Source organism: Oncorhynchus masou, chromosome 23 (genome assembly GCF_036934945.1).
Source record: "Oncorhynchus masou masou isolate Uvic2021 chromosome 23, UVic_Omas_1.1, whole genome shotgun sequence".
Lineage (NCBI taxonomy): Eukaryota > Metazoa > Chordata > Actinopteri > Salmoniformes > Salmonidae > Oncorhynchus > Oncorhynchus masou.
This window is the reverse complement of record NC_088234.1, coordinates 8488521-8516109: the sequence shown is the minus strand read 5'-3', so window position 1 is coordinate 8516109 and position 27589 is coordinate 8488521. Positions and strand designations below refer to the sequence as shown.

Below are 27589 nucleotides of genomic sequence, written 5' to 3'. Positions count from 1 at the left end.
CCTTCGTACATCAGCTGATATCTCAAAGTGCTGTACAGAAACCTAGCCTAAAACCCCAAACAGCAAGCAATGCAGGTGTAGAAGCAAGGTGGCTAGGAAAAACTCCCTAGAAAGGCCAAAGCCTAGGAAGAAACCTAGAGAGGAACCAGGCTATGTGGGGTGGCCAGTCCTCTTCTGGCTGTGCCGGGTGGAGATTATAACAGAACATGGCCAAGATGTTCAAATGGTCATAAATGACCAGCATGGTCAAATAATAATAATCACAGGCAGAACAGTTGAAACTGGAGCAGCAGCACGGCCAGGTGGACTGGGGACAACAAGGAGTCATCATGTCAGGTAGTCCTGAGGCATGGTCCTAGGGCTCAGGTCCTCCGAGAGAGAGAAAGAAAGAGAGAATTAGAGAGAGCATACTTAAATTCACACAGGACACCGGATAGGACAGGAGAAGTACTCCAGATATAACAAACTGACCCTAGCCCTCCGACACATAAACTACTGCAGCATAAATACTGGAGGCTGAGACAGGAGGGGTCAGGAGACACTATAGCCCCATCCGAGGACACCCCCGGACAGGGCCAAAGTGGAAGGATATAACCCCACCCACTTTGCCAAAACACAGCACCCACACCACTGGAGGGATAGCTCAACACTTGATCCCACCTACTCGGCTCACTTGCCTCCCCATTGGAAACGACAGGATGTGATCTATTCAATTCAATTCTATCTTAGTAGAACATCTTTGCTGTGGTCTAGATTTACAACAACAATGGATCGTTACTAGTTACCACAGCCACAAAGTAATAGCGACGTCTGTTTCTACAATTTCTCTTCCTAAAATCTGATTTTAAACCTCACCCCACAGTTAAACGTATGCCTAACCTTTAAATTAGGACCAACATGCACATTGGAGTTTTCTTAGGTTTTTACGATATAGCCAATTCGTACTTTGTGGCTGTGGTAACTAGTGACAACCATTGTCTCCAATCTTACTTCCGTGTTCTTGTCAAGGAATTTTTGGAAAATCATTTATTCTCGTGGGCTGAGTGCCCTGAACCGCACAACAGCGCTGCCAGCTGGATGGAGGTTTTCTGCGCAAGGCAGCCTACAGACCAGTAGCAAAGGGAAACGAAAACTACATAGACAAACAGTGAAGGATGATCTTGGCGAATCAATTCATCCTCAGGAGTCAACAGTTTATCATTATTCCATACAATATTAAATCAACATGATGAATGAGCAACGTTTGATTAAAATGACATTTAAAAAAAACTATTGGACAAATTCAAGATTTTTTCTGGAAAGTATATCTATTTTTATTATGTAAATATATTTATATAATCAGGGGTTTTACTACAAGGTCCAGACCAGTAATTATGGAATAGATGGAACTACATGAGGGGAAACAGTTACAGCAAGTAATAGGGGGATCTAGGAGAATCATTTCTGGCATGAACTGAATTCATTTTTTGTCATTTTTAATTTATTTAACCTTTATTTAACTAGGCAAGTCAGTCAAGAACACATTTCTTATTTACAATGACGGCCAAAACTAGATGACGCTGGGCCAATTGTGCGCCACCCCATGTGACTCCCAATCACGGCCGGTTGTGATACAGCCTGGATTCAAATCAGGGTGTCTGTAGTGACGCCACAAGCACAGAGATGCAGTGCCATAGACCCCTGCGCCACTCGGGAGCCCAATAAAGGAAAATACATTGTAACACAGGGGACTCCTGATAACTGGCTTGGGACTGATGTGACAGTGTGCACTAAACTAGAAAATGCGATTATCAGATTTTTTTACAAAGAATGTTATTGAATTGGGACTAGAAAAACACTGTCGTTCACTTATCAGAAGTTGACTGTAGATCATTACTTTCCAAAAACATTCAAACACTATCATGAATGAGCAGCATTAGATGAAGATGGATGAGAAATAGTCTTGGACAGATGGACGGAGCTATTTTCTGGAAAGTATTCATGTTCAATGTATAAATAACACAATTCTCTCATCACCCCGAGAGAAATTACCAAAACAGATGACCGGAAAATCCTGTTTCTAATGACGTGAAAACATCAAGAGACTTTGAACAGGGGGGGAGACCTATGAGTTTCTTACAATACTTTCCTCCAACAGGTGCTAGGTAGTCTAGTGGTTCAGAGAGACAAGACCGTAGTCTAGTGGTTCAGAGAGACAAGACCGTAGTCTAGTGGTTCAGAGAGACAAGACCGTAGTCTAGTGGTTCAGAGAGACAAGACCGTAGTCTAGTGGTTAAGAGAGACAAGACTGTAGTCTAGTGGTTAAGAGAGACAAGACCGTAGTCTAGTGGTTAAGAGAGACAAGACCGTAGTCTAGTGGTTAAGAGAGACAAGACCGTAGTCTAGTGGTTAAGAGAGACAAGACCGTAGTCTAGTGGTTAAGAGAGACAAGACCGTAGTCTAGTGGTTAAGAGAGACAAGACCGTAGTCTAGTGGTTAAGAGAGACAAGACCGTAGTCTAGTGGTTGAGACAAGACCGTAGTCTAGTGGTTAAGAGAGGCAAGACCGTAGTCTAGTGGTTAAGAGAGACAAGACCATAGTATAGTGGTTAAGAGAGACAAGACCATAGTCTAGTGGTTAAGAGAGACAAGACCGTAGTCTAGTGGTTAAGAGAGACAAGACCGTAGTCTAGTGGTTAAGAGAGACAAGACCGTAGTCTAGTGGTTCAGAGAGACAAGACCGTAGTCTAGTGGTTAAGAGAGACAAGACCGTAGTCTAGTGGTTCAGAGAGACAAGACCGTAGTCTAGTGGTTAAGAGAGACTGTTCCACTGTTCTCCACTCATTACCTGTATTAACTGCACCTGTTTGAACTCGTTACCTGTATAAAAGACACCTGTCCACACACTCAATCAAACAGACTCCAACCTCTCCACAATGGCCAAGACCAGAGAGCTGTGTAAGGGCATCAGGGATAAAATTGTAGACCTGCACAAGGCTGGGATGGGCTACAGGACAATAGGCAAGCAGCTTGGTGAGAAGGCAACAACTGTTGGCACAATTATTAGAAAATGGAAGAAGTTTAAGATGACGGTCAATCACCCTCAGTCTGGGGCCCCATGCAAGATCTCACCTCGTGGGGCATCAATGATCATGAGGAAGGTGAGGGATCAGCCCAGAACTACATGGCAGGACCTGGTCAATGACCTGAAGAGAGTTGGGACCACAGTCTCAAAGAAAACCATTAGTAACACACTACGCCGTCATGGATTAAAATCCTGCAGCACACGCAAGGTCCCCCTGCTCAAGTCAGCTCATGTCCAGGCCCGTCTGAAGTTTGCCAATGACCATCTGGATGATCCAGAGGAGGAATGGGAGAAGGTCATGTGGTCTGATGAGACAAAAATAGAGCTTTTTGGTCTAAACTCCACTCGCTGTGTTTGGAGGAAGAAGAAGGATGAGTACAACCCCAAGAACACCATCCCAATCGTGAAGCATCTCTCACAGTTGAAGTGTACCTATGATAAATATTACAGGCCTCTACATGCTTTGTAAGTAGGAAAACCTGCAAAATCGGCAGTGCATCAAATACTTGTTCTCCCCACTGTACATGTCAGAATGAAACACATTCAATATTTACATGTCAGAATGAAACACATTAAACATGTACATGTCAGAATGAAACGTCAGAATGGAACACATTAAACATTTACATGTCAGAATGAAAGGTCAGAATGGAACACATTAAACATTTACATGTCAGAAGGAAACACAATAAATATTGAAGTTAAGCTCGAGGCAACACAGTCCAGAGTGTGGGGTCGACCAGCTTCATTATTGCAATAATTAATCGATATTAAATAAAGATGATTGTTTGAAAAAAGTCAAGTCAATGACACAGTAGAAAAAAGAAAGTCTATATGCAGTGTGTGCAAAAGGCTTGAGGAGGGAGGCAATAAATAGGCCATAGGAGCGAATAGTTACAATTGAGCAGATGAACACTGGAGTGATAAATGAGCAGATGATGATGTGCAAATAGAGATACTGGTGTGCACAAGAGCAGAAAAGTAAATAACATGACACATTTACATGTCAGAATGAAACAAATGTTATATGTCAGACTGAAATGTCAGAATGAAACAAAAAATTTAAAATCACTGAGAGGTACCAGAATTGTAATTGAGAACACTCAATCTGGTATTTGTGTAACACGATCAGTGTGAGTTTGCTTGCATTAAAATGTCATACTATCTTAACTAGGGAAAGAAACGGCATTGCCTTTTTGTAGATGAGGTTAGTGTTTTACTAGAAGCTAAGGTTGTGGTTGAAAATTGTCCCCAAGTATTTAAAATGTGTGACTTGCTCCACGTCCTTCCATGGTGACAAGCTCGAGAGAAGGGCTTCCATTTCCCAGCTTTCTTTCCGCCAAGGAACAGTCTTTTATTCCTGGTGACGTTGAGGTCAAGAAAGCTACGGTCAAACCACGTCAAGAGGCAGTCAATGAACTGGGAGTAGCTGGAGATGGACTTGACCTCCAGGCAGGCAACCAGAGCCATGTCGTCTGCATATTTGATGAGGGCCATATCGCTGTTGCTTCCTGAGAGATTTGTCCACACCCTGCCTTTTTATTCACATACCTGACAAACAATCTCTTTGTCCTAATGTTCTTTCCTCTTTCAGTTTCTGTCCTGTTTTCTTCCTTTGTGGACTTTATCCACATGCCTCAGCAGATGAGACTTCTGAATGAATCCTTTACCACAGACTGAGCAGCCATGTGATTTCTCTCCTGTGTGAATCCGTATATTCCTCTTTAGGTCCACCTTCTGATTGAAGCTTTCCCCACAGTCACCACAGCTATAAGGTTTCTCTCCTGTGTGAGTCTGTATATGTTCATTTAGGTGCCCCTTCTCATTGAAGCTTTCGCCACAGTCACCACACCTATACGGTTTCTCTCCTGCGTGAGACAATATATGTATTTTAAGGCACCCCTTATGCTTAAAGCTTTTCCCACAGTCACCACAGATAAATCGTTTCTCTCCTGTGTGAGTTCGTATATGTTCATTTAGGTGCCCCTTCTCATTGAAGCTTTCCCCACAGTCACCACAGCGAAAGGAATTATCTCTGGTGTGAGTCCGTGCATGTCTGGTTAGGTTCCCCCTCGTATTGAAGCTTTTCCCACAGTCTCCACAGCTAAAAGATTTCTCTCCAGTGTGAGTCCGTATATGCACTTTTAGGTTCCCCCTCTTATTGAAGCTTTTCCCACAGTCTCCACAGCTAAATCGTTTCTCTGCTGTGTGAGTCAGTACATGTATCTTAAGGCAGCCCTTATGCCGGAAGCTTTTCCCACAGTCACCACAGATAAATGGTTTCTCTCCTGTGTGAGTACGTATATGCATAGTTAAGACAGCCTTGCGATTAAAGCTTTTCCCGCAGTCTCCACAGCTAAACGGTTTCTCTCCTGTGTGAGTCAGTTTATGCATGGTTAGGTACCGCTTGAGCCCAAAGCTTTTCCCGCAGTCACCACAGCTAAAAGGTTTCTCTCCTGTGTGAATCAATACATGTTCAGTTAGGTTTCCCTTCTGATTGAAGCTTTTCCCACAGTCACCACAGCTAAATGGTTTCTCTCCTTTGTGAATCCTCATGTGCCTGGGGAGACCTCCTTTGTATTTGAAGGTCTTGCCACAAACTGGACAGGTACAAGGTTTCCCACTGTGACAGAGTTGGACATGGGCCTTCAGTTTACAGGTGGAGTTGTAGTGTTTATTGCCGAAGCTGCATTCACTGAGTCTCTTCTTGGTGAGAGTCACATGTCTCTGCAGGTCAGCTTTCAGAGCAAATGTTTCTCCACAGTCACGGCAGTGGTAAGTTTTTCTAGACGTGGTGTTGGGTTTGGAACAGTGTTTCTCCAATAATGGGCTGAGATCCAATGGTGGACTGGGATCCAATGGTGGACTGGGATCCAATGGTGGGCTGGGATCCAATGGTGGGCTGGGATCCAATGGTGGGCTGGGATCCAATGGTGGACTGGGATCCAATGGTGGACTGCTGTCAAGTCCTACTGTGTCGCTATTTACAGCTGAACTGTATCTGGAGGCAAAGTTTTGATTATCTGGAGGGTCACAGGGAATGTTGAGACCCTTAATGTGGGTCACAGTGACAAAAGGTTTGAGATCCACTGGTTTAGAGTGACTCTCTCTGTTCTCCACAGTCTGGGTTTGGGGAAGAGTCAAGGACTGAAGTGGGTCCTCCTGATCACATTCACTTTTCACACAGGAAGGAGTGAATATGGAGTCTTTGGTATCAAAGAGCCCTTGAAGCTGCTCTTCCTCCTGACTGGTCCAGACTTCCTCCTGTTCCTCTTTAATCTGTTTGGTCTCTGGGTCCTTCTGTCCCAGACTGGGGCTCCACTCCTGCTCAGGGGGAACCTCCTCTTCAGAGACAGAGAGCTGCAGGCAGTCTGGAGAGAAGGAGAGGAGGAGCAGAGGTTATTTATAAAATAATTTGGAATCACTCATGAATTATAGATCTCTATGACATTCAATTTCAATGTTCTTCCTTAGCATGGATCTCTATGATCTATATAGCCTTAGTGCAGACAGCGAGCTAGCTATTTGCTTCATTAGCATGGATCGCTATGATCTATACAGCCTGAGTGCAGACAGCTAGCTTGGTATTTGCTTCATTAGCATGGATCTCTATGATCTATATAGCCTTAGTGCAGATAGCTAGCTAGCTATTTGCTTCATTAGCATGGATCGCTATGATCTATACAGCCTGAGTGCAGATAGCTAGCTAGGTATTTGCTTTCCTTCACACAAGCCATATAGGTGGTGGATTAACATGCCAAGAGACTGTTGGAAAAGCATTCCAGGTGAAGCTGGTTGAGAGAATGCCAAGAGTGTGCAAAGCTCTCATCAAGGCAAAGGGTGGCTACTTTGAAGAACCTCAAATATGCTTTTTGGTTATTACATGATTCCATAAGTGTTATTTCATAGTTTTGATGTCGTCACTATTATTCTACAATGTAGAAAATAGTAAAAATAAAGAAAAAGCCTTGAATGAGTAGGTGTTCTAAAACCTTTGACTGGTACTGTATGGATAAAAGTTTTTTTTTTTTTAAAGGTTTTGTTGTTGTTGTTTCTCTGTAATACTACACGATACTTCTAGACACCTAGCAATTTTCTGAAGTTGGTTTGAGCTCTTCTCCCAACCTCATAACTGGCTACCCAGAAGCCATTTCAGGCTATCAATCAAGTTAGTTAGAGTAGCTAGCTTGTCTTAACTATCTTAGCTGGAATGCCTGCTGACGAGGTTAGTAGACTTTAGAAAAGCAAGCAAATACAAAATGTACTAAATAAGATTTTTAGCAGATAAGTATATTTAGTTTCTTTACAAAAAAAGAAGACCAGTCAGGAGGATACAACACAGTTCAAGAGATATGCAGAAAAATGAACATATTTTTTTTTTACATAGAATTAGGCATAATAATGATGGCTCTAGATTGTAGGAAAAAAATGGGTTTCAGGTGTTTTGAAAAGTGCAATATTCTCCAACTTCTGAACGGAGTGCCTAGTCCGTCTCCGGACCACACCCAACAGGCATCCTAACATCCTCAGCTGCTGACCTTGACCTGTAAGAACTAAGGGAAAGTGGGGGGTCCTCTGAATGGGAAACTAAGTTGCCTGACGAGAACTAACCAGAAGGAATGGATAGAATCAGCTGACTGGAACTAACCAGAAGGAATGGATAGAATCAGCTGACTGGAACTAACCAGAAGGAATGGATAGAATCAGCTGACTAGAACTAACCAGAAGGAATGGATAGAATCAGCTGACTGGAACTAACCAGAAGGATAGAATCAGCTGACTGGAACTAACCAGAAGGAATGGATAGAATCAGCTGACTGGAACTAACCAGAAGGATAGAATCAGCTGACTGGAACTAACCAGAAGGATAGAATCAGCTGACTGGAACTAACCAGAAGGATAGAATCAGCTGACTAGAACTAACCAGAAGGAATGGATAGAATCAGCTGACTGGAACTAACCAGAAGGATAGAATCAGCTGACTAGAACTAAGCAGAAGGATAGAATCAGCTGACTGGAACTAACCAGAAGGAATGGATAGAATCAGCTGACTGGAACTAACCAGAAGGATAGAATCAGCTGACTGGAACTAACCAGAAGGAATGGATAGAATCAGCTGACTGGAACTAACCAGAAGGAATGGATAGAATCAGCTGACTGGAACTAACCAGAAGGATAGAATCAGCTGACTGGAACTAACCAGAAGGATAGAATCAGCTGACTGGAACTAACCAGAAGGAATGGATAGAATCAGCTGACTGGAACTAACCAGAAGGATAGAATCAGCTGACTGGAACTAACCAGAAGGATAGAATCAGCTGACTGAAACTAACCAGAAGGAATGGATAGAATCAGCTGATTAGAACTAACCAGAAGGAATGGATAGAATCAGCTGATTAGAACTAACCAGAAGGAATGGATAGAATCAGCTGATTAGAACTAACCAGAAGGATAGAATCAGCTGACTGGAACAAACCAGAAGGATAGAATCAGCTGACTGGAACAAACCAGAAGGATAGAATCAGCTGACTGGAACAAACCAGAAGGATAGAATCAGCTGACTGGAACAAACCAGAAGGATAGAATCAGCTGACTGGAACTAACCAGAAGGAATGGATAGAATCAGCTTACTGGAACTAACCAGAAGGAATGGATAGAATCGGCTGACTGGAACTAACCAGAAGGAATGGATAGAATCAGCTGACTGGAACTAACCAGAAGGATAGAATCAGCTGACTGGAACAAACCAGAAGGATAGAATCAGCTGACTGGAACAAACCAGAAGGATAGAATCAGCTGACTGGAACTAACCAGAAGGAATGGATAGAATCAGCTTACTGGAACTAACCAGAAGGAATGGATAGAATCGGCTGACTGGAACTAACCAGAAGGAATGGATAGAATCAGCTGACTGGAACTAACCAGAAGGATAGAATCAGCTGACTAGAACTAAGCAGAAGGAATGGATAGAATCAGCTGATTAGAACTAACCAGAAGGAATGGATAGAATCAGCTGACTGGAACAAACCAGAAGGATAGAATCAGCTGACTGGAACTAACCAGAAGGATAGAATCAGCTGACTGGAACAAACCAGAAGGATAGAATCAGCTGACTGGAACTAACCAGAAGGAATGGATAGAATCAGCTTACTGGAACTAACCAGAAGGAATGGATAGAATCGGCTGACTGGAACTAACCAGAAGGAATGGATAGAATCAGCTGACTGGAACTAACCAGAAGGAATGGATAGAATCAGCTGACTGGAACAAACCAGAAGGATAGAATCAGCTGACTGGAACTAACCAGAAGGAATGGATAGAATCAGCTGATTAGAACTAACCAGAAGGAATGGATAGAATCAGCTGACTGGAACTAACCAGAAGGATAGAATCAGCTGACTGGAACTAACCAGAAGGAATGGATAGAATCAGCTGACTGGAACTAACCAGAAGGATAGAATCAGCTGACTAGAACTAACCAGAATGATAGAATCAGCTGACTGGAACTAACCAGAAGGATATAATCAGCTGACTGGAACTAACCAGAAGGATAGAATCAGCTGACTGGAACTAACCAGAAGGATAGAATCAGCTGACTGGAACTAACCAAAAGGAATGGATATAATCAGCTGACTGGAACTAACCAGAAGGATAGAATCAGCTGACTGGAACTAACCAGAAGGATAGAATCAGCTGACTGGAACTAACCAGAAGGAATGGATAGAATCAGCTGACTGGAACTAACCAGAAGGATAGAATCAGCTGACTGGAACTAACCAGAAGGAATGGATAGAATCGGCTGACTGGAACTAACCAGAAGGATAGAATCAGCTGACTAGAACTAACCAGAATGATAGAATCAGCTGACTGGAACTAACCAGAAGGATATAATCAGCTGACTGGAACTAACCAGAAGGATAGAATCAGCTGACTGGAACTAACCAGAAGGATAGAATCAGCTGACTGGAACTAACCAAAAGGAATGGATATAATCAGCTGACTGGAACTAACCAGAAGGATAGAATCAGCTGACTGGAACTAACCAGAAGGATAGAATCAGCTGACTGGAACTAACCAGAAGGAATGGATAGAATCAGCTGACTGGAACTAACCAGAAGGATAGAATCAGCTGACTAGAACTAACCAGAAGGATAGAATCAGCTGACTGGAACTAACCAGAAGGAATGGATATAATCAGCTGACTGGAACTAACCAGAAGGATAGAATCAGCTGACTAGAACTAACCAGAAGGATAAAATCAGCTGACTGGAACTAACCAGAAGGATAGAATCAGCTGACTGGAAGTAACCAGAAGGATAAAATCAGCCGACTGGAACTAACCAAAATGATAAAATCAGCTGACTGGAACTAACCAGAAGGATAGAATCAGCTGACTGGAACTAACCAGAAGGATAAAATCAGCTGACTGGAACAAACCAGAAGGGTAGAATCAGCTGACTAGAATTAACCAGAAGGATAGAATCAGCTGACTAGAATTAACCAGAAGGATAGAATCAGCTGACTGGAACTAACCAGAAGGATAGAATCAGCTGACTGGAACTAACCAGAAGGAATGGATAGAATCAGCTGACTGGAACTAACCAGAAGGAATGGATAGAATCAGCTGACTGGAACTAACCAGAAGGAATGGATAGAATCAGCTGACTGGAACTAACCAGAAGGAATGGATAGAATCAGCTGACTAGAACTAACTAGAAGGATAGAATCAGCTGACTGGAACTAACCAGAAGGATAAAATCAGCTGACTGGAACAAACCAGAAGGGTAGAATCAGCTGACTAGAATTAACCAGAAGGATAGAATCAGCTGACTAGAATTAACCAGAAGGATAGAATCAACTGACTGGAACTAACCAGAAGGATAGAATCAACTGACTGGAACTAACCAGAAGGAATGGATAGAATCAGCTGACTGGAACTAACCAAAAGGAATGGATAGAATCAGCTGACTGGAACTAACCAGAAGGATAGAATCAACTGACTGGAACTAACCAGAAGGATAGAATCAACTGACTGGAACTAACCAGAAGGATAGAATCAGCTGACTGGAACTAACCAGAAGGATAGAATCAGGTGACTGGAACTAACCAGAAGGATAGAATCAGGTGACTGGAACTAACCAGAAGGATAGAATCAACTGACTGGAACTAACCAGAAGGAATGGATAGAATCAACTGACTGGAACTAACCAGAAGGATAGAATCAACTGACTGGAACTAACCAGAAGGATAGAATCAACTGACTGGAACTAACCAGAAGGATAGAATCAACTGACTGGAACTAACCAGAAGGATAGAATCAACTGACTGGAACTAACCAGAAGGATAGAATCAGGTGACTGGAACTAACCAGAAGCCGTCATTGACCGTCATTGCGCGAGCGATTTGCTGATGTTAACATTGTGAACAGAGTGCCCAATGGTGGGGTTATGGTATGGGCAGGCAGGCAGGCATAAGCAACGGACAACGAACACAATTGTATTTTATCGATGACAATTTGAATGCACAGAAATACCATGACGAGATCCTGAGGCCCATTGTTGTGCCATTCATCCACCACCATCACCTCATGTTTCAGCATGATAATACACGACCCCATGTCTCAAGGATCAACTCTATGCGAAGGAGACGTGTCGCGCTGCATGAGGTACATGGTGGTCACACCAGATACTGACTGGTTTTCTGATCCACGCCTCTACCTTTTATTAAAGGATATCTGTGACCAACAGATGCATATGTATATTCCCAGTCATGTCAAATCCATAGATTAGGGCCTGATGAATTTATTTCAATTGACTTATTTCCCGAAAATACATTTTAACTCAGTAAAACCTTTGAAACTGTTGCATGTTGCATTGATATTTTTGTTCGGTATAGACAGAGCGCATCACACGTGACCAAATCATCATCCTCAGCTAATCAAAAGGAACGTTTTAACACCATATAAGGAGAAGTGGGTGTTTTGAAAGGAACCATATAAGGAGAAGTGGGTGTTTTGAAAGGAACCATATAAGGAGAAGTGGGTGTTTTGAAAGGAACTATATAAGGAGAAGTGGGCGTTTCGAAAGGAACCATAAAAGAAGAAGTGGGCGTTTCAAAAGGAACCATATAAGGAGAAGTGGGCGTTTTCGAAAGGAACCATATAAGGCGAAGTGGGCGTTTTCGAAAGGAACCATATAAGGAGAAGTGGCTGTCCAAGCAAAGGGAAAGCACTGCCACGTTGGGGCTAAAACCACTTCTACAACATGTTGAAATGGTGACCACTGAAAGCCTAAACAGTTTATTCATTTACTAGAACTATTGCTAACTATCAGTAGATCTATGTACAAACCTATTCTACATAGTTGTATCTCTGGTGTCCTCTGCAGCAGTCTCCGTAGCAGATCATTCTCCTCCTGGTAATCTGCTACAGTTTTCTCAATCGCACCAAAAATCTCCACAGCAGCAGATGCCGTTAAACATTCATTTAACAACACACTCAACAACTGTAGTTTAGACGTTTTCAGTGGACTGAGAGTTGGGTGTTCAGCTAGTACGGCTTCTTGACATGGGTTCTCCAGATCACATTCACTTTTCACACAGGAAGTAGTGAATATGGAGTCTTTGGTATCAAAGAGCCCTTGAAGCTGCTCTTCCTCCTGACTGGTCCTGACTTCCTCCTGTTCCTCTTTAATCTGTGTGGTCTCTGGGTCCTCCTGTCCCAGACTGGGGCTCCACTCCTGCTCACAGTGCTGCTGCTCAGGGGGAACCTCCTCTTCAGAGACAGAGAGCTGCAGGGAGTCTGGAGGGAAGGAGAGGAGGAGCAGAAGTTACCTATTCAAACATGCCTGAGTAGATCTATAGCTAGCTATCAGTAGATATACATACAAACCTATTCTACCATCATTTGCAAATAAATTCATAAAAAAATCCTACAATGTGATTTTTTCCCCTCATTTTGTCTGTCATAGTTGAAGTGTACCTATGATGACATTTACAGGCCTCTCTCATCTTTTTAAGTGGGAGAACTTGCACAATTGGTGGTTGACTAAATACTTTTTGCCCCACTGTATATATAGACATACTGGTACCCTGTGTATAGAGCTATACTGGTACCCTGTGTATAGAGCTATACTGGTACCCTGTGTATAGAGCTATACTGGTACCCTGTGTATAGAGCTATACTGGTACCCTGTGTATAGAGCTATACTGGTACCCTGTGTATAGAGCTATACTGGTACCCTGTGTATATAGCTATACTGGTACCCTGTGTATATATAGACATACTGGTACCCTGTGTATAGAGCTATACTGGTACCCTGTGTATAGAGCTATACTGGTACCCTGTGTATATAGCTATACTGGTACCCTGTGTATAGAGCTATACTGGTACCCTGTGTATATATAGACATACTGGTACCCTGTGTATAGAGCTATACTGGTACCCTGTGTATATAGCTATACTGGTACCCTGTGTATATATAGCTATACTGGTACCCTGTGTATATAGCTATACTGGTACCCTGTGTATAGAGCTATACTGGTACCCTGTGTGTATATAGCTATACTGGTACCCTGTGTATAGAGCTATACTGGTACCCTGTGTATAGAGCTATACTGGTACCCTGTGTATAGAGCTATACTGGTACCCTGTGTATAGAGCTATACTGGTACCCTGTGTATATAGCTATACTGGTACCCTGTGTATATAGCTATACTGGTACCCTGTGTATAGAGCTATACTGGTACCCTGTGTATAGAGCTATACTGGTACCCTGTGTATATAGCTATACTGGTACCCTGTGTATAGAGCTATACTGGTACCCTGTGTATAGAGCTATACTGGTACCCTGTGTATAGAGCTATACTGGTACCCTGTGTATATAGCTATACTGGTACCCTGTGTATATAGCTATACTGGTACCCTGTGTATAGAGCTATACTGGTACCCTGTGTATAGAGCTATACTGGTACCCTGTGTATAGAGCTATACTGGTACCCTGTGTATAGAGCTATACTGGTACCCTGTGTATATAGCTATACTGGTACCCTGTGTATAGAGCTATACTGGTACCCTGTGTATAGAGCTATACTGGTACCCTGTGTATAGAGCTATACTGGTACCCTGTGTATAGAGCTATACTGGTACCCTGTGTATAGAGCTATACTGGTACCCTGTGTATAGAGCTATACTGGTACCCTGTGTATATAGCTATACTGGTACCCTGTGTATATAGCTATACTGGTACCCTGTGTATAGAGCTATACTGGTACCCTGTGTATAGAGCTATACTGGTACCCTGTGTATAGAGCTATACTGGTACCCTGTGTATAGAGCTATACTGGTACCCTGTGTATGTATAATAATACTGGTACCCCGTGTATACAACAGTATTGTTACTCATTGTCAGGGTTCTCCCCATGATTTTTAACAAGGTGGTGCTACTGAGTACGAGGGCAACGCCCCACTCTGGGCTCAGAGATGTTTGTGTTTTCTTACACCTGCAACTGTCATGTCCTGCAATCTAAAGCAAAACATGTCCTAATATCATAACACGTTTTACATAGTGGAGCATTCAGTCCACAAGATGGCGCAGCGCCTCTCACATTCTTTGGGGAGAACCCTGTGTTATCTTTATTATTATTTTCTCTGCATTGTTGGAGGGCCATAAGTAAGCTTATTAGTTAGTTTAGCATGTTTACGAAGCATGTGACAAATACAATTAGATTTGAAGGCTTTAGATAAGTAATCAAATATGCAGACAACTATATAATCATAGGCCTACGTAATAATTGTTAATGGCTTTCATGGTTTATTTAATCTAGTAAATTACACATTCGCAGATAAAAAGCTTGATTGCTGTAGGCCTGTAGACCAATAAATACAGTAGTTAGGTAGGTATAACATCTCATTAAAAACATTTGGTTGAAACTGTGATCTCTATTTACCTAAGCAGTTTGCTAATTGAGTAGAACTATATCTAACTATCAGTAGATCTACATACTAACCTATTCTACATATTTGTATCTCCGGTGTGATCAGCAGCAGTTTCCGTAGCCGATCATTCTCCTCCTGGTACTCCACTACCGTTTTCTCAACTGCACCGAAAATCTCCACAGCAGCCGCGGTTAAACGCTCATTTAAAAACACACGCAACAACTGTAGTTTAGACATATTTCAGACGACTGGGAGTTGGGTAGCCTATTTAGTTCAGTCAGTAGCTAACTAGGTCTTTCTTTACTCCACAACAATAACGTTCAAAATCAAAACAAAGTAACCTCAGAGAGGAAGAGGCGAAGCGAGAGGTCACACTCTCTAAAAATCTGTCCAAAAGAATCCCGATACGTTTCAATGGATTTATTTCGGACCTAATCTTGTCGCCTGCATTCCTTCTTTTGGGACAACGATTTCTATTGTCAGGATTGAGTGACATGAGCATCTCATCATTACATACAGATCTTTGTTCACGTCCAATCCTACTTCCGGGTTCTAGTCGAGGAATTTTCGAAAACTCCTCGGTTCTTCTGCAACCCGGAAACATACAACAGCGTCGCCAGATGGGTGGAGGTTTATTATTGTGCAAGGCAGCCAGCCTACTGACCAGGGGCCTGTTGCACAAAACTAGGATAAGGGATTAAGCCAGGTTATCTTGGTGATCCTGGCTCAATTGATCCGTAATCCAGTTGCACTAAAGATGGATAGGGGGCAGGAGGATATGTTATGGTATAAATTACCATGGAGATTTATTCTGTGGAGCTAGCCTGCTCCAGACCAGGCTAAATTCCAGGATCTATTTAATCTCATCCCTAATGTCAGTCAGCAGTCACCACAAATGGAAACCAATAGTTATTTCACTGCTCACTATACATTGTTATCACATATAACTAGACCCACTGTTATTATTTAAACGTTTGTGATCATTAATTTCAATGATTTTGGATAAAAAATGATTTTTAGATGATGTTGCTATCATTAGATAATTTACAGTTTCCCATAGACTATAATGCTATATATAAAATGATAGAATATTAGGGCCACAGAGGGGAAAAAAACACAAGTCATAATATTGTAACCAGTTGTTTTAAAGGAGGACAGTTGTTAAAATGACAGATGTGGGGCATTTCGTGAAATTGTACTTCAGTATGGTTTCATAAACAAAGACATGCTGATGTGCCAGAATATTAAGTATCACATTGTCATAAGTATCAAAACTGTAAAAACAATATGTAGCTTTTCTGCAGAAAGAACCAGCCTCATAAATGTATGACTTTATCCTTTTTCTTCAGTGTGGCCCTAGTACTCTGTCATATAAACAAATACACATTCCATATGAATATAAAAACACAATGTGTAACATTATGTTCCTTTATTGAATAAGGACAAAACAAAGCAGGTAAACCATCAGCTCCTTTCGAAACTGAAGTCACAGTGACTCTACAAGATGGAAAGCACAGAATCCAAGCATATTATACAAAATGATACATACACATTCAAAGGTCTGTATATAACACACCCTGCATGTCTGCACACTAAAATAAATGCAGGACAAATCCATACACATCAACTGAACAGACAAATGAATGGATGCAGTAGCCTCCCTGCAGCCTTGTATTACACACAGTATACCGCACAAACATCATAAGAGGCCAAATTCGTCAAAAAACGAACCCAAAAAAACCCAAATTCCTCTGCCACCGCAGGACATATTTAACCAAAATTGAAAGCACACATACTAACTAAAATAATTCAACACATATTGGTCCCTCAGCAGCCGACCACTGTCGTCATTACATTTACATTACATTTAAGTCATTTAGCAGACGCTCTTATCCAGAGCGACTTACAAATTGGTGAATTCACCTTCTGACATCCAGTGGAACAGCCACTTTACAATAGTGCATCTAAATCATTAAGGGGGGTTGGTGAGAAGGATTACTTATCCTATCCTAGGTATTCCTTGAAGAGGTGGGGTTTCAGGTGTCTCCGGAAGGTGGTGATTGACTCCGCTGTCCTGGCGTCGTGAGGGAGTTTGTTCCACCATTGGGGGGCCAGAGCAGCGAACAGTTTTGACTGGGCTGAGCGGGAACTGTACTTCCTCAATGGTAGGGAAGATTGCCGGATTGTCCCAGTCCATGGCTGGTGGCACTCTGGGGGCCCTCTCCTTCCTCAGGCAGGCCACATTGTGGAGGACAGCACAAGCCACAGCAATATCACATGCCCTAACAGGGCTGACCCTTAATTTGTGAAGGCAGTGAAAGCGTGCCTTCAGGAGGCCAAAGGTCATTTCAACTCTGGCCCTGGTCCTGGCATGGGCATGGTTGTAGGCCTGCTGTGCTTCCTGGGGGTCTGTGAAAGGTGTCAGGAGAAAAGGCTGGCAGCCATACCCCCTGTCTCCCAGCAACACACCAGAGAATTCACCTGTCAACACAAAATCTCATCATTACTACCTCATAAACACAGTGATATTCTTGACACAGCCATGATGGTTATAAATAGGGGTTGTGTGGCTTACCTTGTGATAGGCACTGATAGATTTCAGAGGCCCGAAAGATTCTGGAGTCATGGACTGAGCCAGGCCATTTTGCCACAACATTGCTGATCACACAGTCAGCATTGCAGACCATCTGAAATCATAAGATGAGGAATATTACACCAATCAATGCACATCACTGGCAATGCAGAGTGTTCGTCAATGGACAATATCAAAAAGTTATGTTCACCTGAACATTAATGCTGTGAAAGGATTTCCTATTCACAAAAATCGGCCTCATGGGCACCTGAGGGGGCTTTTATCCTTATGTGTGTGCAGTCCACTGCACCAATGACATTGGGGAAACCTGTCACACAAAGTAATGAGTATCCTACTATGTGTTAACAGTTGTCCTGTAATTTGTAGATCCTCTTACCTGCAATCCTATAGAACTCCTCTTTGATGTCACAGAGTCTTCTGTGGCCAGGGAAGGAGATGAAGACATCTGCTAATGCTTTGATAGCCAGACACACACTCCTTATTGTGCGGCAAATTGTGGCCTTGTTCAGCTGTTCTGCATCCCCCACTGAGTACAGGAAGGCTCCACTAGCAAAAAGCGCAAGGCCACACAAACCATTTGCTCCACACTCAGTGCATGGCTCCGTGCAGTGCGGTGCTTAATCCTGGGACCCAGTAGTCTGCATAGATACCTGATGCCATCTGCAGAAAACCTGTATCTTTCATATAGATGGTCATCAGGGAAGGCCAGTGGGTCCAACCGGTCCCTGAAGACCCTTTCTCGCCTGAAGGCTCTCCTCAGCACAAGTGCTTCTTCATCCACCACATCTCGCACGAATGGGCATGCCATTGTCAGAGCAGAAAGGAACACACAATTTTGGGCCTTCATATAGGCTAGTGGCCACACCTGGTGCTGGGGGGGTGGGCAAAAGAGGGCGATGCCTTATAACGATGACTTGGTTGTACTGATTGCTGGGAAAATAAAAAAAAACTTAGAAAGATGCCACCGTCCTGTCAGGATTTGGCCAGGGTTGTTCCGGGTTTTGGTCAGTAGATGCCCCCATTGTGCTTTTTGTCCCTATGTTTTTCCCTTGATCCCCATTATTATTTGCACCTGTGTCTCGTTTCCCCTGATTGTATTTAAACCCTTTGTTTCCCTCAGTTCTGTGCTCTGTGTTTGTATGTTAGCACCCTGCCCTAGTGTTCTGTGTGCTCTTGTCGATTCCGGGTGACGTTCTTGTGGTATTCTGTTTTTTGTTTTTGTTTATTTTTGGTGAGTTTCTTTTGAGGTCTTTTTGTGTTTTTCCTACCTCCTTTTGGATTTGCCATTTTTTGTATTTTAGGATTTTTTCTTTATTAAATACACCATCTTAAGTACTGCTGTGTCTGCCTCATCTTCTGGGTTCTGCTGTCTATTCGTGGCTCAGTTGGTTAAGTGACTGTTTCTCACTCCGGAGACCCAGGTTTGAAACCGGGTCCTGACAGAAACACAGCGCCAAAAATGAACCCAGAGGCAGCCAGTTCCCAGGACCTTTTTGCCACGCTGTCCCACCACCAGGAGACTGTCCAACGCCACGAAGCCGCCCTGGTTCAGCAAGAGGCCTTAATGGCTAGACATTCTCATCTTCTGTCGGAGATGCTGACTTCCATTAAGCAAATATCTGATCGACTTACCCCGGCAACAGTTCCCGTCCCAGTACCTCAGGTTCACGTACCCATGGCAGTTAACCCCCTGGCTGAACCTCGTCTTCCACCTCCCCAACGGTTCTCAGGTGATCCAAGTGCTTGTAAAGGCTTTCTCACTCAATGTTCTCTCTCCTTTGAGCTGCAACCCTCGTCGTTTCCCACCGACCGGTCTAAGATCGCATATATCATCACCCTGCTGTCGGAAAAAGCCCTGGCCTGGGCTACTGCTGTGTGGGATGCCCATAGTTCCTGCTGTGCCAGCTACTCTGCCTTTGCTGAGGAATTCAAACGAGTGTTTCAAGGCCCAAGCAGTGGTTCTGACTCAGCCAAACAGCTCCTGACTCTCCATCAAGGTTGGCGCAGCGTGACGGACTATGCCATCCAGTTCCGCACGGTGGCAGCAGCGAGTGGCTGGAACAACGAGGCGCTCACGGTGTGCTTTCTGAAAGGCCTTTCCGACACTATCCAAGATGAACTGGCCACTCGGGAACCACCGGACAATCTCGAGTCCCTGATCAAGTTGGCCTCACGCATTGACCAGCGTCTGAGAGAGAGAGAACTCAACCGTAGACCTCTAGCCCCTATCAGTCCCAGCTCCGAGTCCCCACCTTTATCATCGCTGGCTCCACCGGAGCCCATGCAGGTGGACGCATCTCCCAGGCTGAGAGAGAACGCCGGATGAGGGAGCGACGCTGTCTATATTGCGGCAAACCGGGCCATTTCCGTTCCACGTGTCCCGGGCTCCAGGGAAACGCTCTGTCCCGTACAGACCGGGGGAACTGTAACGGGAAACATAACCTCCTCCCATCCGTCCAACTCCCGTCTGCTCATTCCAGTCACCCTCTCCTGGGACAACCACAAGCTTCACCTTCAAGCCTTGGTAGACTCTGGAGCCGCAGGTAACTTCATGGATGGTGTCTGGGCGAAGGAGAATGGCGTTCCCTCTGAACCTCTAAGTGACCCCATGAGGGTTACTACATTGGATGGAAGCCCTTTGGGATCTGGACTTGTCACTCATGTCACTACCTCCTTGAGACTTTCAGTTTCACAACACCAGGAATTGATGAACTTTCATTTGATCTCCTGTTCCGAGTTCCCTCTCGTCCTTGGATACCCCTGGCTTCACAGCCATAACCCTCACATCGACTGGTCTGTGGGCACTATCAAGCAGTGGGGTCCTACGTGCCAAGCTACTTGTATTTTCCAGAATTCCCGAGTTCTACTCCCGAGTCTTTAGAATCCATCGACCTGACCCGAGTTCCCGAGTGTTACCATGACCTCAAACTGGTGTTTAGCAAACAGAGGGCCACCATGCTACCACCCCATAGACCTTACGATTGCCCCATCGACCTGTTTCCGGGCACTTGCCACCCCAGGGGTCGGATCTTTTCCCTATCTCCACCCGAACGAGCTGCTATGGATACCTACATCAAGGACGCTCTGGAAGCAGGCCTCATGCGTCCATCCACCTCCCCGGCGGGAGCAGAGTTTTTCTTTGTGGCCAAGAAAGACGGTGGATTACGTCCTTGCATCGACTACCGGGGACTCAATGACATAACCGTCCGTAACCGTTACCCGCTACCCCTTATGGCCACAGCCTTCGAGCTGCTCCAGGAAGCAGTTGTTTTCACTAAGCTTGACCTGCGGAACGCATACCATCTTGTGCGGATCAGACCTGGTGACGAGTGGAAGACCGCTTTCAACACGCCTACTGGTCACTATGAATACTTGGTGATGCCCTTCGGCCTGACCAACGCCCCAGCGGTGTTCCAAGCGCTCATAAACGATGTGCTTAGGGATATGCTTAACATATTTGTGTTCGTTTACTTGGATGACATCCTCATCTTTTCGAGCTCCCTTCAAGAACACACTAAGCATGTCAGACAAGTACTCAAACGCCTCCTGGACAGCCATCTGTCGTTAAGCCGGAAAAATGTGAATTCCATTCATCCCGAGTACAATTCCTGGGATTTGTAGTGGAACCCGGTCGAGTCCAAATGGACCCTAGGAAGGTAGGGGCGGTAGCGGATTGGCCCACCCCAAATCCGTTAAGGATGTTCAGCGTTTCCTGGGCTTCACAAACTTTTACCGCAAGTTCATCAAGAACTTCAGTTTGGTGGCAGCTCCTCTCTCAGCTTTAACCAAAGGTGGCAATGCAAGGTTTTTGTGGGGAAGAGAAGCTGAGACGGCCTTCCAAGGACTCAAGCAGCGCGTCCTCTCTGCTCCCATCCTGATACTACCGACTACGGATGAACCATTTGTGGTGAAGGTAGACGCATCAGAGGTTGGTGTTGGAGCTGTCCTGTCTCAGAGGGGTGAAGACAAGAAGCTTCATCCGTGCGCTTTCTTCTCACACCGGCTTACCCCGACTGAGAGGAACTACGATGTGGGGGATCGTGAACTCCTAGCGGTTAAGATGGCATTGAAGGAATGGAGACACTGGCTCGAGGGGGCTTCTCACCCGTTTCAAGTGCTTACGGACCACAAAAATCTGGAGTATATCCAGCAGGCGAAGCGATTGAACTCTAGACAAGCTAGATGGTCTCTTTTCTTCAATCGATTCCAGTTTATCCTCACCTATCGGCCCGGGTCGAAGAATCTCAAACCGGATGCCCTGTCCCGAGTCTACGCTCCTGCCATTCGAGATGACACGGACATGCCTGTCCTTCCTGCTGCTAAGATTGTGGCTCCGATCTCGTGGCAAGTTGAGGATACCGTGAGACGTGCTCAAGCTAGCGAACCGGACCCTAAAGGAGGCCCTGCCAATCGGTTGTTTGTCCCCAAGGCAGTGAGGACTCAGGTCCTTCTGTGGGGGCACTCCTCTCGCCTCACCTGTCATCCGGGCGTAGGTCGCACCTTGGAGTTCATCCAGCGTAAGTTCTGGTGGCCTACCATAAGAGAAGACGTTGCCACTTTCGTCAATGCCTGCCCCGTGTGCTGCCAGGGCAAATCTTCTCACCTCCGCCCTCAAGGACTCCTTCACCCTTTTCCTGTTCCCCACAGACCCTGGTCCCATATCTCATTGGACTTTATTACTGGACTTCCTCCATCCCATGGCAATACTACTATCCTAGTCATAATCGACAGGTTTTCAAAGGCGGCCAGGTTCGTCCCTCTGACTAAGTTACCTTCTGCCAAGGAAACGGCTGAGTTGGTAATTAATCATGTGTTCCGAGTCTTCGGCATTCCTCAAGATGTGGTTTCTGACAGAGGTCCCCAGTTCGCCTCAAGGTTTTGGAAGGCCTTCTGCCAACTCATGGGGGCTTCTGCCAGTCTATCTTCAGGGTACCATCCGGAGTCCAACGGCCAAACTGAGAGGATGAATCAAGAGCTGGAAACCACCCTCCGATGTATGACTCGTGACAACCCGTCCACATGGTCATCCTTTATTGTTTGGGCCGAATACGCGCACAACACCTTGCGCTCCTCCTCCACTGGTATGTCCCCGCACGAGTGTCAGTTTGGCTATGCTCCTCCATTGTTCCCGGACCAGGAGGCAGAAGTCAGAGTGCCTTCAGCCTTGAGGTTCGTCAGACGCTGTCGGCTTATGTGGAGGAAGACCCGTCTTAATCTGATGCGTTCCTCACAGAGGTATCAACAACAAGCCAACAGACGTCGCCGTCCCGGGCCTACCCTGCGCCCCGGCCAGAGAGTCTGGCTTTCCACAAGAGACTTACCTCTACGGGTGGAGTCTCGCAAGCTGTCCCAAAAATACATCGGTCCCTTCAAGGTTGCCAGGAGAGTTAACCCAGTTTCTTATCGCCTACACTTACCCAGATCCCTTAAGATTAATCCCACATTTCATGTGTCATTGTTAAAACCTGTTGTTTTTTCTCCCCTTGTCCCGGCAGACAGACCTCCCCCTCTGCCTCGTGTCATTGGAGGCCAGCCGGCTTATACCGTCCACCGGATACTGGATTCCCGCCGGGTGCAGCGGTCCTGGCAGTATCTGGTGGACTGGGAAGGCTACGGTCCTGAGGAGCGCTCCTGGGTTCCTGACAAAGACATCCTGGACCCTGACCTCATTCGTCAGTTCAGGGTCCTCCACCCTGAGAGAGCTGGTAGGAACGTCAGGAGCCGTTCCTAGGGGGGGGATTCTGTCAGGATTTGGCCAGGGTTGTTCCGGGTTTTGGTCAGTAGATGCCCCCATTGTGCTTTTTGTCCCTATGTTTTTCCCTTGATCCCCATTATTATTTGCACCTGTGTCTCGTTTTCCCCTGATTGTATTTAAACCCTTTGTTTCCCTCAGTTCTGTGCTCTGTGTTTGTATGTTAGCACCCTGCCCTAGTGTTCTGTGTGCTCTTGTCGATTCCGGGTGACGTTCTTGTGGTATTCTGTTTTTTGTTTTTGTTTATTTTTGGTGAGTTTCTTTTGAGGTCTTTTTGTGTTTTTCCTACCTCCTTTTGGATTTGCCATTTTTTGTATTTTAGGATTTTTTCTTTATTAAATACACCGTCTTAAGTACTGCTGTGTCTGCCTCATCTTCTGGGTTCTGCTGTCTATTCGTGGCTCAGTTGGTTAAGTGACTGTTTCTCACTCCGGAGACCCAGGTTCGAAACCGGGTCCTGACACGTCCTGTGTGCTCACAATAAGAGCTCATATGTCATGGCTCACTTGACTTTACGAGAATATACCTAATTTTTATTTTGAGCTGTGTCATCTTCTTGGAGCTGGGGGAGGAAAGAAAAATAATGATTAATACATTTGTGTTACAGTTAGCATACAGTGTACATTGAAGGCATATCTCACCTCCCTCTCAAGTTTTTTTATTTCAAGGTCCAGTTTCCTAATTGTCCTCTTTTTTATTTCGGACTCCAGTGCAAGATTTTCCATCTTTTTCTTCTTGTACTGAATGTCTATGTCTGCCAGTTCTATTTGGCGCCGGAGGTGGTTGCCATACAACTTTCTGATAGCTTGTGAGCTCTGTGAACACAATACAATTAGCGCAGCTGGAATTTGGCAGGATGTGGTGTCCTTTTATTAATACGCACTATGTTGCCAGGCTGGTTTTCCCACTGTATAGCATCTGGGTCCTGTAAAATAAATTAGATTTTTTGATTTTGATGAGGACTCCTCACCATTGTAGAGTAAATAGTACTTTCACAGTCTTAACATGATACCTCATGCCTTCTGGAATCCAGAGAGATGGTCTCCTCCTCATCATCGTCTCCATCATGTGCTGTTGCTGCTGCACTGGGGCCTTCACCCTATCACATTTAATCGGATTCATATTGAAGCTAGTAGACAAGACATGCCAGGCCTACAGTATGCCTTTGATGGAGTACTCACTGGATCAGCATCGTCTGGTGCTTGTGCTGGTGGCTCTAACAGGAACACAGTGCTGCCAGACACTGCAAGGCAATAGGTAAACCAAAGTCAGACAGTCCAAATTGATTCAATATGAATGTGGTTGTATCCCATGTAGAGATGGAAGGACATACCTTGAATGAAGCGGGTGGCATCTTGGGAGGAACCTATGCTCGTCTCTTTCCCCCAGGGATCCCCTCTAAGACGGGCCTGCCTTTATTTAGCTCCAAGGCCATGTCCTCTGCTGGGGTAAGGTCAGCCTTTGGTGACCCACCACCCGTGCCTTGTCTGTGGGTATTCTTTTTCACTGCTAAAACAGTACAGACAATGTGTGAGCAGGCACCTTCTGGGTACAATATATGCTTGTGCTTTGTTAAATATTAGTCAGGGACCATACCATTCTGCAGAATGTTCTTGTATTTGATTTTGACCTGCTGCCATGTCCGTTTTGGCCCGTTCATGTTTAATCTACACACACACACACACACACACACACATTTAATGGAGTCACACTGCAAAAAATTACTTGGTATTTTTGTCTTGTTTTCAGTAAAAATATCAAAAAATTTATCATAGCTTTATACAGTGTGATGGAGTTACTTTACACAATTTCACTCATATCTGCAGTGCATTTCAATTAAAAATTTAACCGTTTCATAATTACAGTACAACTGCATTTTTGGAGATGTGAATTAAATATTTGAATTGTAATTGTGATGTTTCAGCGGAGCGGTGAGTGTGTAATTGTGCACTACTTACGCATTCAGGCGGTCTGCAATACTTTGCCACGCTTTTTCTCTTTGCTTTATCACTGTGGCGGTGTTGCCTTTCTTCTTAATTATATCTTTTACCTCCTCGTATGCCTCCATGAGGATTTGTGCTTCCGACGGGGAAAAGTACGCGGCTCTAGTTGCCATGGTAAATCAGTTAATCTGTGATCTGTGGCGGGGTCTATTTGAGTGAGCCGTGAGCGCGCACCTATCCAGGATTGGTTTCACCTGGCTTAATGAATCCGTGTCTGCTCATCCTGGCTTGGTCTTTGTGCAACCAATTAAGCCTGGACGCACATGTTTTGGCTTCATTGAGCTCAGCTGAGTCATTTATCCCGGATGTCTTAATTCTACTTTTGTGCAACAGGCCCCAGAGGTGTATTCTACAAAGCATGTCCCTGAGTTAGCTAGCAAACGAGACTACAAAATATATATATGCTTGAAATGGGCTTGGTCAATTTGACTAAACCAAAAACCCATATCAGACTTTAGCTGTCTCAATCCACCTGATTATCAGTCATTATTTTTGGTTGTTTATCAAAGTTATTGAACCCACTTTGTATTACAAACTGGGTGGTTCGAGCCCTGAATGATGATTGGCTAACAGCCGTGGTATATCAGACCGTATACCACCGGTATGACAAAACATTTATTTTTACTCCCGTAATTATATTGGTAACCAGTTTCTGATAGCAAAAGACACCTCAGGGGTTTGTGGTATATGGCCAAAATCACACGCGATGAGTTGTGCCAGAGAACATCCCTTAGCCGTGGTATATTGGCCATATACTACACCTCCTTGTACCTTATTGCTTAATGATACCCCTCAGTCACTGGGGGTTGGTGGGAGGAGCTTTAGGAGGACGGGCTGGGATGGAATCAACTACTAAGTAGTAAAGGGAAACGATAACTGCACGTCGACAAACAGTGGTTATCATTAATATAGGATGATGTGGGATAATCAATTCATCATCAGGAGTCAACTGTACATAATTTCTCCATATACGAGACTAAATGAATATCATCAATGAGCAGCATTAGGTCAGAATTGATGAGAAATGCTCTTGGAGAGATGCATTTTCTGGAAAGTATCACTGGAAAGCATCACTACAATTTTTTATGAATCAATAACATCCGTCAAACATAATCTCAATACCTTGAGAGACATTCTGAATCAAACAACCAGATATTCCCGTTGCTAACAGCATGAAAAAAATCAACAGACGTTGAACAGCAGATCTGTGAGATTCTCATAAGACAGTGGACTACTTTTTTGACCATTACCTCGTCATTCAAATCAAATCAAACTTTATTTACATAGAACGTTTTACAAAAAAATAAATCCATCACACATTTAATTATCTCGACCCAACAGCATGAATGATCCAGAGTTGCTTTGCTTTCCTAAGACTGTTGTCTACACCTTGCCTTAGTTTCAAGGTTCTTGACGTTCACATCACTGAGAACCTGACATGGAACCACACCACCACCACATGGACAAGAAGGAGCAACAGCTACTCCAACTTCGGCACAATTGAGAACATCCTGATTGGCTTCATCACGGCCTTGTTATTCTACTGTTGTTCTACTGTTCTACTGTTATTACACTGTTATTCTACTGTTGTTCTACTGTTCTACTGTTATTCTACTGTTGTTCTATTGTTCTATTGTTATTCTACTGTTCTATTGTTATTCTACTGTTATTCTACTGTTCTATTGTTATTCTACTGTTCTATTGTTATTCTACTGTTCTACTGTTATTATATTGTTATTCTACTGTTCTACTGTTATTCTACTGTTCTATTGTTATTCTACTGTTCTATTGTTATTCTACTGTCATTCTATTGTTATTCTACTGTTCTAATGTTATTCTACTGTTCTAATGTTATTCTACTGTTCTACTGTTATTATATTGTTGTTCTACTGTTCTACTGTTATTCTACTGTTCTATTGTTATTCTACTGTTCTATTGTTATTATAGTGTTATTCTACTGTTCTATTGTTATTATATTGTTATTCTACTGTTCTATTGTTATTCTACTGTTGTTCTACTGTTCTACTGTTATTCTACTGTTCTATTGTTATTCTACTGTTCTATTGTTATTCTACTGTTCTACTGTTATTATATTGTTATTCTACTGTTCTACTGTTATTATATTGTTATTCTACTGTTCTATTGTTATTCTACTGTTCTATTGTTATTCTACTGTTCTACTGTTATTATATTGTTATTCTACTGTTCTATTGTTATTCTACTGTTCTATTGTTATTATATTG

At 43.9% G+C, this 27589-nt stretch overlaps 1 protein-coding gene across 1 annotated transcript in view; it reads right to left on the bottom strand.

The window, feature by feature from the left end:
• Positions 1–315: 315 nt before the first annotated feature.
• Positions 316–27589, bottom strand: part of LOC135510243 (oocyte zinc finger protein XlCOF6-like) — a 42189-nt gene continuing 14915 nt past the window's right edge. Inside the window, exons 3-4 of the mRNA XM_064931041.1 lie at positions 12413–12862; positions 316–6434 (exon numbers count right to left, since the gene is read on the bottom strand). Coding sequence (XP_064787113.1) covers positions 4654–6434; positions 12413–12862 — 2231 coding nt within the window. The 3' untranslated portion in view covers positions 316–4653. The remainder of the gene's footprint in view (positions 6435–12412; positions 12863–27589) is intronic.